At 51.3% G+C, this 14,757-nt stretch overlaps 2 protein-coding genes across 2 annotated transcripts in view; both read right to left on the bottom strand.

The window, feature by feature from the left end:
- Positions 1-400: 400 nt before the first annotated feature.
- On the bottom strand, positions 401-2,556 carry TLX3 (T cell leukemia homeobox 3). The gene is made up of 3 exons (XM_003404654.3): positions 2,136-2,556; positions 1,543-1,786; positions 401-611 (listed from the first exon to the last, which is right to left on the bottom strand). The coding sequence occupies exons 1-3, from the start codon at positions 2,554-2,556 to the stop codon at positions 401-403; spliced, it is 876 nt and encodes a 291-aa protein (XP_003404702.2).
- An 11,669-nt stretch (positions 2,557-14,225) lies between these two features.
- The window catches only part of LOC135227201 (ran-binding protein 17-like), an 88,692-nt gene continuing 88,160 nt past the window's right edge, over positions 14,226-14,757 (bottom strand). Inside the window, exon 12 of the mRNA XM_064279110.1 lies at positions 14,226-14,515. Coding sequence (XP_064135180.1) covers positions 14,416-14,515 — 100 coding nt within the window. The 3' untranslated portion in view covers positions 14,226-14,415. The remainder of the gene's footprint in view (positions 14,516-14,757) is intronic.

The raw sequence follows: 14,757 nt of genomic DNA, 5'->3' as shown, positions 1-14,757 counted from the left end.
CCCTCCTTTACGGCCCCGCAGGGGAAGCAGGTGGCCGATTTCTAAAGAAAAAAAGCCAAAACTTTTATTATTTACACATTTGGGCAAAAGTACAAAGTATAATACAGGCGCCCAGCCCGGGGGGTGCGGGCGGGGGGCGGAGAAACGTAAGGCGCTTTCTTTGTCAGGCCAGGGCCTGGGGCACGATGGGGCGCGGGGCGGGGGCTCGGATTGTGCAGCCGCGCGGAGCCCGGGCCCAGCCACCCTCCGCAGCCGGCGGGGTTGCGGCCGCGCCCCGGGCCTCCTCAAGCTTGGCAGCCCCTTTCCCTCTCGGCCCTGGTTTTCCCCCAGCCCGGCTGGGGGCCCAGGGCACCTCGCCGGGTGGAGGCGGCGGTCCGTGGCGACATTTCGCGTGGGTGGGTCACACTAGCGAGGTGACGGCGGGAACCTTGGAACTATCCTCCTCCCAGGGCTGCAGATTCTGCAGAGCGAAGAGTGACGAGTTGTGCAGACAGAGCGGGTCGGGCTGGATGGAGTCGTTGAGGCTCTTTTGGAAGGCGTCGTGTTGCAGCTGCAGCATGAGCCGGCTCGCCTGCTGCCGCTCCGCCTCCCGCTCCTCCGCCGTCTGCCGCCTGCACCAGGGGAGGGAGAGGGACAACACTGTCATGCACTCGGCAGCCCGCGGCTCCGAGGAGCCGGGGACGTACGAGAACCTGGAGGCGCAGAGCCGGTCTACCTCTGGTCCCGCGCGGTGCGCCGGGGGCCCGCGCTTCGGGGGAGGGGTTGGGCTCATTTGGTTTAGCTATGCCTGGGGGTCGCAGGGAGGGGCCCCAACCGTCGCCCACCTGCACGCCTGGGTATTGCGGTTTCGCCAACAACAAAGATTGTTGCTTTCGCGGCAAAACAAGGGGGTATGTGTAATTGACTCGGCCTTCGGGCACCGGGTCACTTGGGTCGGCGGGTGGGCAGACAGGCTCTGCACCGTCCGCGCGGCGCCGCCTGGCCAGGTTAGCCTCAGCTAGTTGTCTCATGCCCTCTCTCACGGCCTTCTTCTTGGATGCGATCACTTCGCAGTTTACGGGTTGCATCAAGCCAGGGACCGGATCAAAACGCGACTGGAGTTGAAATAGGGAGATAGAGGGATACCCGGAGCCCGCGCGGACTGTCGGAAATACGAGAAGTCGAGCTGGAAAGCGGGAGGGAGAAGGAGAATGCGAGAGGCCCCGGAGGTGTGTGTGTGTGTGTGTGTGTGTGTGTGTGTATGCACGGGCGGAGGGCAGCGGTGAGAAGAAGCCGAGTGCAGCAGACCGAGCAAAACAAGGAGCAGTGTTGGCGAGGCTCAAGGGAGAGACACAGGGATGGGAACGGAAGGGAAGCTGGGGCGCGGGAGGTGCGAGCAGAGAAACAGGCCTGCAGGAAGGTGAGAAGGGAGGAGATAACATCCGGAAAGGAGTAGGGAGTCGCGGTCCTGAGGGAAAGTGGGTAGGGGGTAGCACAAGGGCGGGGAGAGCGCGAGACTGTCGCGCAGCGCGGGGCGGGTGCAGGGCAGGCCGGGCCTCTCACCGCCACTTGGTCCTCCGGTTTTGGAACCAGGTCTTGACCTGCGCGTCCGTCATTTTGAGGGACTTGGCGAGCGCCGCCCTCTCGGCCGACGCCAGGTACTTTTGGCGGTGGAAGCGCTTTTCCAGCTCGCAGATCTGCACCCGGGAAAAGGACGTGCGCGGCTTTTTACGCTTGGGCGGCGTCCGATTCTGGTAAGGGTGGCCGATACGCCGGGTCACGGTGAAGGGCGTGAGCGCCGCCGCTGCTGCGGAGACACACGAGGCCCCCTGAAGCCCAGCCTGGCCTCTGTTCAGGCCCTAGGCGGACCCCCGTGCCGCCCCGTGGGGCGCCTAGCGCTCCGCTGTTTCGTTGGTCCCGCGCGTCCCCAGCCGCAGCAAGCCAGTCGGGAGACGCCCCCCTTTCTCCCCGGCACAGCCTAATTTCCCGAAGTTCCCGGGTTTCCCTCCCCTTACGGCTGTCCCGGGCACTTAGGCTCTGAGGCCTCAGCCGCGCTAGGGCCTCCGGAATCGTTTACTGGAGTGGAGCGCATAGGGCGCGGCGCCTCTGGCCCCAGGAAGGCCAAGGCCCGGAGCCTGTTTGCCCGCCCTGCTCACCTGTGAAGCGGTCTTTCACGAAGCGGCGGCTGCTCTCCATCCAGGGGAAATTGAGGCCGCCCAGGCTGGAAACAGTGGGCACGGAGGGCATGGCGGGCAGCGCGCTGGGCAGAGGCGGCGGCATGGCCCCTGGCAGCGGCCTGTGCGCCGGCACCCGGATCACACCAGCGGGCGCCAGGCTCAGGTTGACACTGTAAGATCCCGCGTCCTCGAAGGGTGCGCCGAGGCCCGCAAAGGAGGTGGGCAGAGAAGGGTATGTGGCGCCCGGCCGGCCCCCCGGGGGGCCTCCCAGGTAGCTGGCGCCGTCGGGGCCCCGCGGGGCGGGCGCGCTGTCCTGGTCCGGGCTGTTGAGGATCTGGTCGATGCCAAAGCTGATGGGCTCGTGCGGGTGTGGGGTCTGCGCGCTGGCGGGCGCCTCCATCCTGGGCGGGCGGAAGGGCTGGGCTGGGCTGGGCGGGGAGGCTGCTGGGTCCCCGTTATGGCGCGGCCATGGAGCGCCCGGCGCCTCTCGTCGCACTGAAACTTTGCCAAGAGTGCGCGGGCCCAACAGGCTCTGTGTCATCTTTCTTGAACCGAACCTGGAGTTTCCGCTGCTAATTCCTCTCCCGCCGCAGCCATTGGCTGCGATCAACAAGCCTCTCTCCTCCCATTGGCTCCCGGCTTTCAATAAAGGCCTAATTCATGGAAATAGGAGCTTAGGGACTGTTCCAAGGTGACATCATTTTAACAAACGAACAATAGGTCAAATTTATTAGCTAGGATAATGGGCGGCGGATATTAGCGCCCGAACCGCAGCCTCCCAAACCTGAAATCTAACGAAGCTGCAATTAGCAGACGCTCCCCGCTCCTCTGCCTCGGCCGCGGCTCTGCCGCCGCGCGGGGCGGGTAGGGTGCTCAGCGTGTGAAATTGGTGTTTGCTGAGGGTTTTTCGTTTTCTTCCAAATTTTTCCTTCTGAGCAAAAACCAAACCAAATGAATGCTTTCAATTACAATGGAGTTGCAACCCACAAACGACCCTGCGGAACCCGCGGAGGTGTCTTGGACACTTCGCCGCCGCGGAAACAACGAAATGGGCGCACCCCAGGGCGCAAGCCCAGCGTACTCTGCGCGCAGGGTGCGGGGAGCGTCATCTCGTGCCCAGCGCTTCCGAGGATACAGACCCGCGTGGGAAGAATTTGTCCCCTCGCCGGCTTCGGCCGTGGCGTCGCGGCCACTTTGGAGACACTCCCTGGAGGACCGAGGCGCAACTCGCAGGTGCCCACGCTAGCCGGGCCAGGTTGGGCTAGGGACCCCGGATGGTCCGGTGAGAAGCGGGGATCCGGCCCCTCGAAATTCGTTGCCGGATGGACCGGGCTGTGGTCGCGCGTAGGGTCCCTCCTTTGGCGCAGCAGGAGTTGGGATCCTTGGGTTCCCGAGGGGCCAGGGCCGGGGCGGCTCATATTTAGGTATTTAGAACTCCAATATCCGGATTTCTCGTGAGTAATTAATGCGCTCAGCGAGTCCCTCCCCGGTCCCGTCCAGCCTAGGCTCTGGGACCACGTACTGCTCTGCTCACGCCCCGGGGAGTGTCCACGCGGGCCTAGGGGCAGACCCGGCCCAGAATACTAGGGGGCGGCCACCCGCGCTTCCAACTGTCTCCCTTGGGGGAGACGTACGGAATCGCTTTCTTCCTACTAATTCTAAAACCGTTAGGTACAAACTGACTGCTGTATCCAGGCTGGGCCTCTTCCTGGATCTCCCCGTGGGGCAGATACTGGTGAGAGCTGGAAGGCTCGGTTGGCCAAAAGTGTGTTCGCCGTTTGGGCTGGTCACTTCTTAACTGAGCGACCTTGAGCGAGTGACTCCCGATCTTTAGGCTTTGGTTTTCTTATAAAATGGGAAATAACGCGCGTGTTGGGGGACTGTGGTGAACTGTGAGTGAGATGCCTAGAGAGGCAGAGCTTAGGGCCTGGCACATAGTAGGCCCTGGCGGCAGTGGCTTCCCTTAACCCCACCCCCTCCCAGCATGATGGTTGATGCTTTATTGTCTTGATTCTTGTTTATTTTGTTTGCAAGGCTCCTTATCTTCAATAGCAGGTGCATTTGTCCTTGGAGGGTGGAGAAGGGTAGGAGGTAGCAGAATGGGGATTCTTCCTCTCTGCCTCTACAACTGAGGGACCAGACAGCAAGATTTGCAACCTAAAGCCTGGGTCCAGAGTTAGGCCACTTGTCCACTGTGTGACCTTGGGTGAGTCGCTAGCCTTTGAGGAACTTCTGGGTCAAGTGGGGAGAATGAGGCTGTGGGCTGAGAAGATGAGGAGCGAGGGTGCCTGGGGTTTGGGCCAGTGCTCCCTCTCTTGGTCCCTGGGGACAAGCCCCCCCCCCAACCAGGGTAGACACCATTGCTACAGCTCAGGGTGTCTCCTGCTTCTAATTGAGGCTCTGCCTCTGTCACCTGGGGATTACTGGGTCCTCCACTGCTCTTCCTGGAGCCCCGTTTTCCTTATTTCTAAAACAGAAGAGGTAATAGCTACCCCCAGGGTGACTGTGAGAAGTAAATGAGATGACGTCTATGGAAGTGCCTGGAAGAAACTCTGATGATTATGTAATAACTTTAACAACTGTAAAGCTAGTGTCTGTTGAGAATTTAGTGTGTGCCTGGCACGGGGGTGATCATTATTTAGTCCTCAAAACAACTCTGTGAGGAAAGGGCTGGTGGTGACCCAGTTTTTAACAGATGAGGGAACCGTGGCTCCAAGAATTCAAGTGACTCATAGCCCCCACTCAGGGGCAGGAGTTGGTTCCTCACCAGCTCCACTTTCCTTCTGGCTTCCAGAGCTCTGAACTCTAAGCCTGTCCCTACCCCTTGCCCAGCTCTGCTAAATGGGAGTAATGAGGCCCACTCCACAGAGGTATGGGGCCCAGGATCAGGGAAAGGTGCCGGTGGCTGGCCAGCATAGTTCCCAAGGCATGACCAGTGGCCAGTGCAGTGCTTAAGAACTGGATTCCCACGTCAGCTTACCAGCCTTCGAATTGAATTACTCATCATCTTTGTGCCTCAGTTTCCTCATCTAGTAAAGCAACAGTACCTACCTCCTGGGATTAAATGAGCCCATCTGGGTAAAAGCAGTAAGCATAGCACCTTGGCTCCCAGCTTCTTGAGATCCCCAGCCCCTCAGAGGGCATAGGAGCTTGCATTGATCACGAACCCTCTTTCATCTCAGATGAAAAAAAAAAGAAAGGCAGGCAGGAAATGGAGTCAACTGGGGCTGGTGGCCTCTTAGTAATCCCTAGGACAGTGGTTCTCAAAGTGTGTTTTCTGGACCAACAGCAGCAGCATCCATCACCTGAGAATTTGTTAGAATAGCAATTTTTTCCCCTTTTTATATTTTTATTGTGCTTTAAGTGAAAGTTTACAGATCAAGTCAGTCTCATACAAAACCTGATATACAACTTGCTATATACTTCTTGTTGCTCTCCCCCAGACAGCACACTCCTTCTCTCCACCCTGTGTCTCCATGTCCATTTAGCCAGCTTCTGCCCCCCTCGGCCTTCACATCTCCCCTCCAGACAGGAGCTGCACACACAGTCTTATAAGTCTACTTGATCCAAGAAGGCTACGCCTCACCAGTATCATTTTCTGTCTTCTAGTCCAGTCCAATCCCTGTCTGAAGAGTTGGCTTTGGGAATGGTTCCTGTCTTGGGCTAACAGAAGGTCTGGGGACCATGGCCTCCGGGGTCCCTCTAGTCTCAGTCAGACCATTAAGTCTGGTCTTTTTATGAGAAAAGGAAATTCTTGGACCCCAGCCCAGACCTACTGAATGTGGACCTCTGGGGTGGGTCCGAGCAATCTGTGTTTAACAGGCCCTCCAGGGGATTTGGATGCACGCTGAAGTTTGGAAACAGAATATTGTCCATTTCAGCCAAATTTTTAAGCATCTCGTTAATACTTTTTGGGAAGATTCTCTCATTTAAAACTCATCTGAATCTGTGATAATGTCCCCTGATTTTTATTCTCAGTGTTACTCATTCGTGCCTTGTCTTTATCATACATGCCAAAGGTTTGTCCGTCTTACTGGTCTCAAAGAAAAGCCTTCGATTTTGTTATTCTCTTTTTTACATCATCTATTTCATGAATTTTAAAATTTTATTTTTATTAATTTCTTCTACTTTGTTTAAGTGAAAATTTAGTTCATCTTGGCCAATTTTTCTTATTTTCTAAATACATGCATTTAAGGCCATAATCTGAGCACTGCTTTTGGCCAAATATGTTTTGATGTGTATTTGGTGTCCCTGAGATTGTGATTTTCTGCCACCCATTCTCACCTTTGAGCAATGAGACACACATGCACAGACACAGACACACAGACACACACACACACACAAAGGGCGGGGTGTTCTAAGAACTGGGACCTGGGGGACGAGGACTCCTGGGGCCAGAAAGGCTTTCAGGACGCAGCACATCCTTTGCTATGGAGAAGCTGGGAGAAAGGGGCAGAGCTGGTGAAAGTCATATAGGAGAGGGAGAGAGAGAGGGTGGGAACTTCACCATACGAGGCAGGATGCTGGAGTTTCCAATTTTCAGATGCAGAAGGTTTCCCGTGTGAATTGGTACTCAAATTCCCTGTCTGTAAAATGGGGTAGAGAGTGAATCAGGGCTCTTATACATATTTAGGTCAGCAGCCCTCCTTGAAAGACTGGTGGAAATATGATGCACTGTAGAAAAAGACAGAAACCCTGGTGGTGTAGGGGTTAAGAGCTACACCTGCTAACCAAAAGGTTAGCAGTTCGAATCCACCAGGTGCTCCTTGGAAACTCTATGGGGCAGTTCTGCTCTGACCTATAGGGTTGCTATGAGTTGGAATCAACTCGACAGCAGTGGGTTTTTAATAGAAAAAGACACATGCACATAATTTGGCACACACACAGTGCAACAGGTTGCTGACCTACCCTGCCCTGCCACCATTATTGGTTCATACCTCAGTCTCCAGAGGCCCTGGTCGTGCAGTGGTTAGGAGCTCAGCTGCTAACCAGAAGATTGGCAGTTTGAATCTACCAGCCATTCCTGGGAAATCCTATGGGGCATTTCTGCTCTGTCCTATAGGGTTGCTATGAGTTACAAACCACAATGGGTATGGGTTTTTTTTGTTTGTTTAGGGGCCTCCCAGTGCTCATGATGGGAGGCTTTTGGCACCTGCCCAAATTTATTCACCCATTCACTCAACAAATACTTACTAAGCACCTACTCAGATTTTCTGGGCCACGCCCCAACTTTGGGCTTCAGTTTTCCCATTTGATTGTGGAAGTAATGGAGTTTGAGCTCTTCAGTGGAGGGGACTTGGGAAAGGATCTTCCTGGGGAGGTCAGAAGGGCCCAGGACTTTGCCAGCAGGAAGAAGGAAGGGAAAGGCCACCAGGCACCAGAGGCTGCTTCAACCATTCCATATTTGTCTTCTTGACCAAATCCACCACAGCCTAGGAGGCTGGAAGGACAGTTGGCTTAGGAGAGTGAAATTCCTTACCCAAGGGCATGGAGTGGGGAGGGGTGTAGCTGGAATTTAAATACAGGGCTATCTTGACCACAAACTCCATGCTTTCCCTTTATTTCACACCCCGTTTGCACTCTGGGAGCAGTCAAGGTTCCCAGTAGCTGACCAAGTAGGGAGGGGAGAGCAGCAGAAGGGAGTCTGGGTGAAGGAGCCCAGAGAAGGGGAGGGTTGGCCACAGGAGTGGACATCTGCCTTCCCCTCTGGCCTGGGAGTGCCTCCAGGGCAGAGCAGTGTTAGCAGTGTCCAGTTCCACATCCAGGGCTGAGCCCAGGGCTGGGCTCACCATAGAGCAGCCATCAAGGGTTCGTGGTGTTATGCTGAATAGCATACAGTAAGGTTAGATGAGGGGATAAGGACAGAGGGGAGAAAACTGGGTCCAGGACTTGGAGCAGACTCAGTTCTGCATTTACCTTCCCCAGCTCTTCCCATGGCTGGTGCCTTTGCATCTTTCAAGACTCCGGTCAGTGGTCACCTCTCTGCCCATTCTGTGTGTTTATTTCCCTCACTGTGCTTGTCGTCCTCTGAACCCATCTTGTTTATCCTGCTCCCTAGTTCTCTGAGGGCAGGGACTTTGTCGGTCTCGTTTACTGCTTTATCTTTGGTAGGTGAATGAATACATGATTTCCAGGATCCTTGTGTGGGTCAGGTCCAGACCCTGGGCTCGAGGAGGGGGCAGAAGGCAGGGAGGGGAGGCTGGTCACAGTGCTGGGGGTTAGAATAGAGGTTTAAGATGGAAAGGTGGAGGGGAAGAGGCATGGGAGATGCAGAGGCGTGAATGAGCAGCAGTGTGTGCAGAGACTGTGTGCAAGAGACATGCAGATGGAGGTGCATGCAGGGTTGGCAGGGGCTGGTCAGCATGTAGGCTCTGGGGACCAAGGACAGGTGATATGGCCGTGGCCCTCTCAGGCACCTCACACCCCATCTGGTGCCTTTGATGCTTCCCTCCCCCGCCCATCAGCCATTTTTCCCATTTTGTGTTCTACAACTTTCCTTTCTTCCTGACAGATTCCTCTACTAAATTTGACTTCGTTTCAACACTTTTGTTGGGCAAATTACATTAAGATGGATGTTGCAGGTACCTTTTATGGTTTATTTATCATGATACTGTTTGTATCTCACGCTTATAAATAACTTATGTTATAGCTTTTGTTTGTGGAAATGTAACTTACATATTTTATTACGCTTTCTGTAAACCTCAAAAAGAATCTTGTCAAGGAAGCGCTCTTATCAGCAATCCAAACTATGGGACGTAAAAACCGACACTAACATTATTTTTTAATACACCAAGGAGGCAGGTTACTCTTGCTGTAGTTTGAAAGGTTTGCTGTCATCGTAAACTTGCACCTCAATAAAACATTAAAAAGTCTCCAGGATGATTTTATAAAGTTCAAGGAGGAGGAGGAACCAGTGGCATATGAGGGGCTCATGCACTGGCCTAGCCTTTTTCTGCGAGGGCCCGGCCCCATCTGAGAGTCCAAAGGGCTCCACATCCCATCCGTCAACTGTTCTAACGGCCCAGGTGTGTGAAGTACCTGTTTAGGGGATTATAAAACATGTTACCCATTGCTGTAAAGTGGATTCTGACTCATAGTGTCGAACAGAGTAGAACTGCCCCATAGGGTTTTCACTCTTTATGGAAGCAGACTGCTACATCTTTCTCCTGAGGAGCAGTTGGTGGGTTTGAACTGCAGATCTTTCAGTTAGCAGCAGAGCATTTAACCACAGTGCCACCAGGGCTTCTTTAAGTAGTATTAAAAAAAAATTGTTGCCATCGAGTTGATTCTGACTCCTAATGACCCTATAGGACAGAGCAGAACTGCCCTATAGAGTTTCCAAGTTTCTAAGGAGCTGCTGGTGGATTTGAACCCAAACCAAACCCAGTGCCGTCGAGTCGATTCCGACTCATAGCGACCCTGTAAGACAGAGTAGAACTGCCCCATAGAGTTTCCAGGGAGCGCCTGGTGGATTCGAACTGCCTACCCTTTGGTTAGCAGCCGTAGCACTTAACCACTACGCCATCAGGGTTTCCTTAAGGAATATAGTAGGGAAAAATAATGAGTTTTGCTACCATACGATCCAGCAATCCCACTCCTTGGAGTATATCCTAGAGAAATAAGAGCCCTCTCATGAATAGATATATGCCCACCCATGTTCATTGCAGCACTGTTTACAGTAGCAAAAAGATGGAAGCGACTTAGGTGCCTGTCGATGGATGAATGGATGAACAAGTTCTGGTATATTCACACAATGGAATACTACACATTGATAAAGAACAACGATGAACCTATGAAACACAACGTGGAGGAATCTGGAAGGCATTATGCTGAGTGAAATTAGTCGCAAAAGGACAAATATTGTATGAGACCACTGTTATAAGAACACAAGAAAAGGCTTAAACACAGAAGAAAACATTCTTTGATGGTTATGAGGGTGGGGAGGGATGGAGGGAGAGGAGTATTCACTAATTAGATAGTAGACAGGAACTATTTTAGGTGAAGGGAAAGACAACACACAATACAGGGGAAGTCAGCACAACTGGACTAAGCCAAAAGCTAAGAAGTTTCCTGAATACAACCAAACACTTCGAGGGACAGAGTAGCAGGGGCGGGGTTCTGGGGACCATGGTTTCAGGGGACATCTAGGTCAACTGGCATAACAAAGTGTATTAAGAAAATCTCTGCCTCCCACTTTGGTGAGTGGTGTCTGGGGTCTTAAAAGCTACCAAGTGGCTATCTAAGATACATCAATTGGTCTCAACCCACCTGGACCAAAGGACAATGAAGAACACCAAAGACACAAGGAAAATATGAGCCCAAGAGGTAGAAAGGGCCACACAGACCAGAGATTCCATCAACCTGAGACCAGAACTAGATGGTGCCTGGCTACCACCAATGACGGCCCTGACAGGGAATGCAACAGAGAATTCCTGATGGAGCAGGAGAAAAGTGGGATGCAGACCTCAAATTCTTAAAAGACCAGACTTAATGGTCTAAGACTGGAGGTATTCCAGAAGTCATGGCCCCTGGACTCTCTGTTATCCCAAAACTAAAACCATTCCCAAAGCCAACTCTTCAAAGATTAGACTGGACTATAAGACATAAAATGATACTGGTGAGGACTGTGCTTCTTAACTCAAGTAGACACATGAGACTATATGGGCAGCTCCTGTCTGGAGGCGAGATGACAAGGCTGAGGGAGACAGGAGCTGGTTGAATGGACACAGGAAGTACAGGGTGGAGAGAAGGAGTGTGCTGTCACTTTGTAGGGAGAGCAACTAGGGTCACATAACAATATGTGTATAAGGTTTTGTATAAGAAACTGACTTGAATTGTAAACTTTCACTTAAAGTACAATAAAAAAAATGAGTTTTGGTGTTAGGCAGACCTGAGTTTGAATTCTGGTTTGTCCACTTTATAGCTATGTGGCCTTGGGTCAGTTTTCTCATCTCTAAAATGGGGACACTATTAATACATATTTGACATTCTTATTGGGAAGCATTAAATGAAATAGCAATTTACAATGCTTAGCAGGTGCTCAATGAATGACAGCAGTTCTAATATTTAATGTTTGTTTTGAAGCCGTTCCTTTCTCCTTTCCCACTCCGTCCTCTCTTCTCTTCAGGCACTCCTCCTCACTGCAAGGAGCTGAATTCTCTCAAACGCTACTTCCCTAAAATTGCTGGACCAACCCACATCTAGGTAAGGCTCCCATATCTTTTACTTTCCCCAGTTTCTCTCACCAAACCTATGCAGTTTTTTTGGTCATCATGGTCAGGTCTCTGATGCCAGTTAGCTAATTTGCTCACTGATCTCAGCTGACGGCTACAAGCCTGGCCCTCCCAGGTTGGTTTTGCCTTTGGTAAGGAACTTCCAATACCATAATCAAAGGCACTTCTGGTTTGGCTGGACCAGTGGAAGGGAGACAGGGGACCAAGAGGGCTTTTCTGGACTGCTCTGATCATCACATACAGGGCAGGGACCCTAAGTTCCCTTGTCTTGCTGTCCTAGTGAGAAGCATGGAAAAACAGAAGCACTGAGAACATAGGATATAGCTTTCTCAGGGCTAGGTTCTGAAGTCAGGTTTTGGAGGTGAAAATGGATCCAAGTCTAAATACCTTTAATTTGTTTCTTGCCTGATCATCAGCTGAAGCCATTGACTTGTATGAAAAAATACATGTTAGAATTCCATCAGAGGGGTATGTTGTACAGTGGACCACAATCCTCTCTCATACGCACTCTTGGGGCACTGCTTGCTAAGTGGTAGGCTCTGTCGAACTGCCAGCACCATTTATTTGTTCCTGTTGCTGAATGTGACTAAGTTAAATATACCTGTGATATGATTATACAATATAATCCCAGCTGCCATGTTGTGAGCTGCCCTGTGAAGAGGCCCGTGTGCAAGGAAGGGAGAGGGGAGCTGGGGCTCTCAGTCCAACAGCCTGTGAGGAACAGACTACTGACAGTAACCACAAGTGAGCTTGGAAGCAGAACCTTCCCCAGTCAGCCTGGAGATGGTCACAGCCAACAAACCTTGATCACTGCCTGTGAGAGACCGTGAAATGTGGACCCAGCTACAGATTCCTGACTGACAGAAACCGTGAGATACTAAATGTTGTTTTAGGCCACAAAACTTTGGGGTAATTTGTTATGCAGCAATAGATAACTAATACAAGAGTTTTGAAAAACAAATGAAAATGGGCCTAATGATTAAGTGGTGTCAACTCAACATTCCGAAATATAGGTCTTGTTTGGCAGAGATCAGAAATTCCTTTGAGGTGAGAGAGATCTGGGTTCAGATCCTGGCTTGACATGTTGTAAACTATATACCACCCTTGAGCCTTAGTTTCTTCATCTGAAAAATGGGGACAATGCTGTCTACATTCCTAGGGCTGGTGTGAGGAACAGGGGCGGTAACGTACATAGAGGGCATGATCGGTACCTGTAGCTATGTGGAGGCTGTCCCAGCCTGTGCATGCTGTGCACAGTGTGCTTCCTGATCCAACCCCACAAGCAGGCCTCCTTGGGATCAGCAGTGGGGCAGGCCTGGCAGGTCCTCCTCCTAGAGCCGCGATCCAAGGCCAAGGTCGACAGGGCCTGCCCTGCCTGGTATGAACCACCAGGAGACCTTTGGTGGTGTGGCAAAGAAACGCAAGAGCACACTGTCATTTTCTTTTGAGCATTTGAATGCAAAACATATGGTGCTTTCAGTCCTAGACTTCTGTAAAGAAAACAGTGCCAGAATAGGATAGGCCTTCTGTGAAGCATTTTTGTGGGACGAGGGTACAATAATAAGCTTCTGAGAAATAAAAGTTCTCAATCAACCTGTCTAAATGGTGTTGTTTAGAGTTCAGAATTTGCCTTCTCAAAGAAAATTATGTTTCCCCTTCCTAATGAAACACAGTGTAAGGCCACAGCCTTGCTTATTCATTAGATACCAGAAGTAATTCCACCTATAACACACTTTTCCCTGATTCTCTGGGTTCACACATGGAAGACAAACATTTGGAAATAAACTTGAATGACTCTGCTTTTATATCACAAGCCTGTTGCAAAACTCAACTATCAAGAGAGGTTTCCAGAAACACTAATCTGAGAAACAAGATTATAACAGTAGCCTGTGGATTTACTTCTTGCTCAACAGTAAAGCTAGCCTTTCATGTCTTACCAGAAACAAAGGGCAGGGTATTTATTACAAGTCTGGGCCATGAAGACAGAGCAGTGGCAAAACCGTTTGACAGTGGCAATCTCAAATTAATAGCCTCGTTACAGAAGATCACAGACTGTAAAGGCCTACTCCGTGTGTTGGATTTGGGTTACGTCACTGAATCATATCTCCTGCCACAATCCTAACAGTCGTCAGAGTTGCTGTGGAGGGGTGGAAACCAGCTGTTCCTCACCCTCTGAACTTTTCCATCACCATGACTCTGAATTTTAGCACCCAGGACTATTTTAGATGGTCCAAGAAGGCAGAGCTGCTTCAAGTCCTGTATTTTAATAACTTTGGCTTCTCTTAAAATCAGATAGGAGCATAAGGCCTGGGTGCTGACACCCAAAACCTCCTATTAGGGCTACGTGACTTCTGAAGAAATCTCTCTGCAGGCAGTGATTGCATGGCTTAATTCTTCTAGACTGAACCACTTCAGATTTATGCCAGGGAAAAGCAAACGTTGTTTGTAAGTCATTTAATTGTGTTACTGTCTCTCAACTTTATCAGATGCTGCTGAGGCAGCGAGGCCTGTGTGTGGTCCTTTGGGATGTTCTGCAGAGCTCCCAGGCTCATTCTCAATGCCCACAGTGCAGGGTCCCTAATGCTGCTGCTTCCAGACTCATAATAAACTACTCGTTTAACAGGTTCAAATGGCATTTGTCTCAATCCAGGGTCCATGTTGAAGGCTGCATCACCAACAAACTCACAGCCTTGATTGCAGAGCCATTAACCAGTACACACTTAGATGCAAACCTGGTTTATTACGTTCTTTGGTTAGATATCATTTATACACCCTTTCAGAGCAATACGAGAACAGAGATAATGATATCTGCTAGAAAGATGGAAAAGATGTCTTTTCCTTTTTCAGAGCAAAGACTGAATTGACACTGTTTGTACTATTATAAACTCTTATAATTAGGCCAAACTTATAAAAAAAGTAGGGCTTTTTGTTGCTGCTGTTGTTTATTTTGAAAAATAGATGCCCCTGGGTTAGCCAATGTCACTGTCCTGGGACCCTGGCCTACATGGGTCTCGAGAAAGGCTGGGTCAGCTCATCATGTCCAGGCTGCCTGGTGGTTCGGTGCTGCCGTCACAGCGCAGGGCCTCTGCCACATCTCTTCTGAAGACGGACAGGTTCTGGGTGAACCTGTGGAAAGAAGAAAAGTTGGCAAGGCTGCGCTGCTCTGACCCTCAGGGTGGGAAAGCCACGATGGAGTTCAGGACCTTGGAGAGGGCTCCTTCTGGAGGAGGGCTCTGGATCAGGGCTGAGCTCCTTCCTCTCCACTTCTACCGCGATCACTGCTCGCCCACCAGCACCCACTACCCTTCTGCCTCCCCTCCTGGCACACGAGAGTTACCACCACATTCACGCTGACCATTTCAAGGGGT

This window comes from Loxodonta africana, chromosome 2 (genome assembly GCF_030014295.1).
Source record: "Loxodonta africana isolate mLoxAfr1 chromosome 2, mLoxAfr1.hap2, whole genome shotgun sequence".
NCBI classification, from domain to species: domain Eukaryota; kingdom Metazoa; phylum Chordata; class Mammalia; order Proboscidea; family Elephantidae; genus Loxodonta; species Loxodonta africana.
Note: the sequence above shows the minus strand (reverse complement) of the source record. Positions and strands in the feature narration are given on the sequence as shown.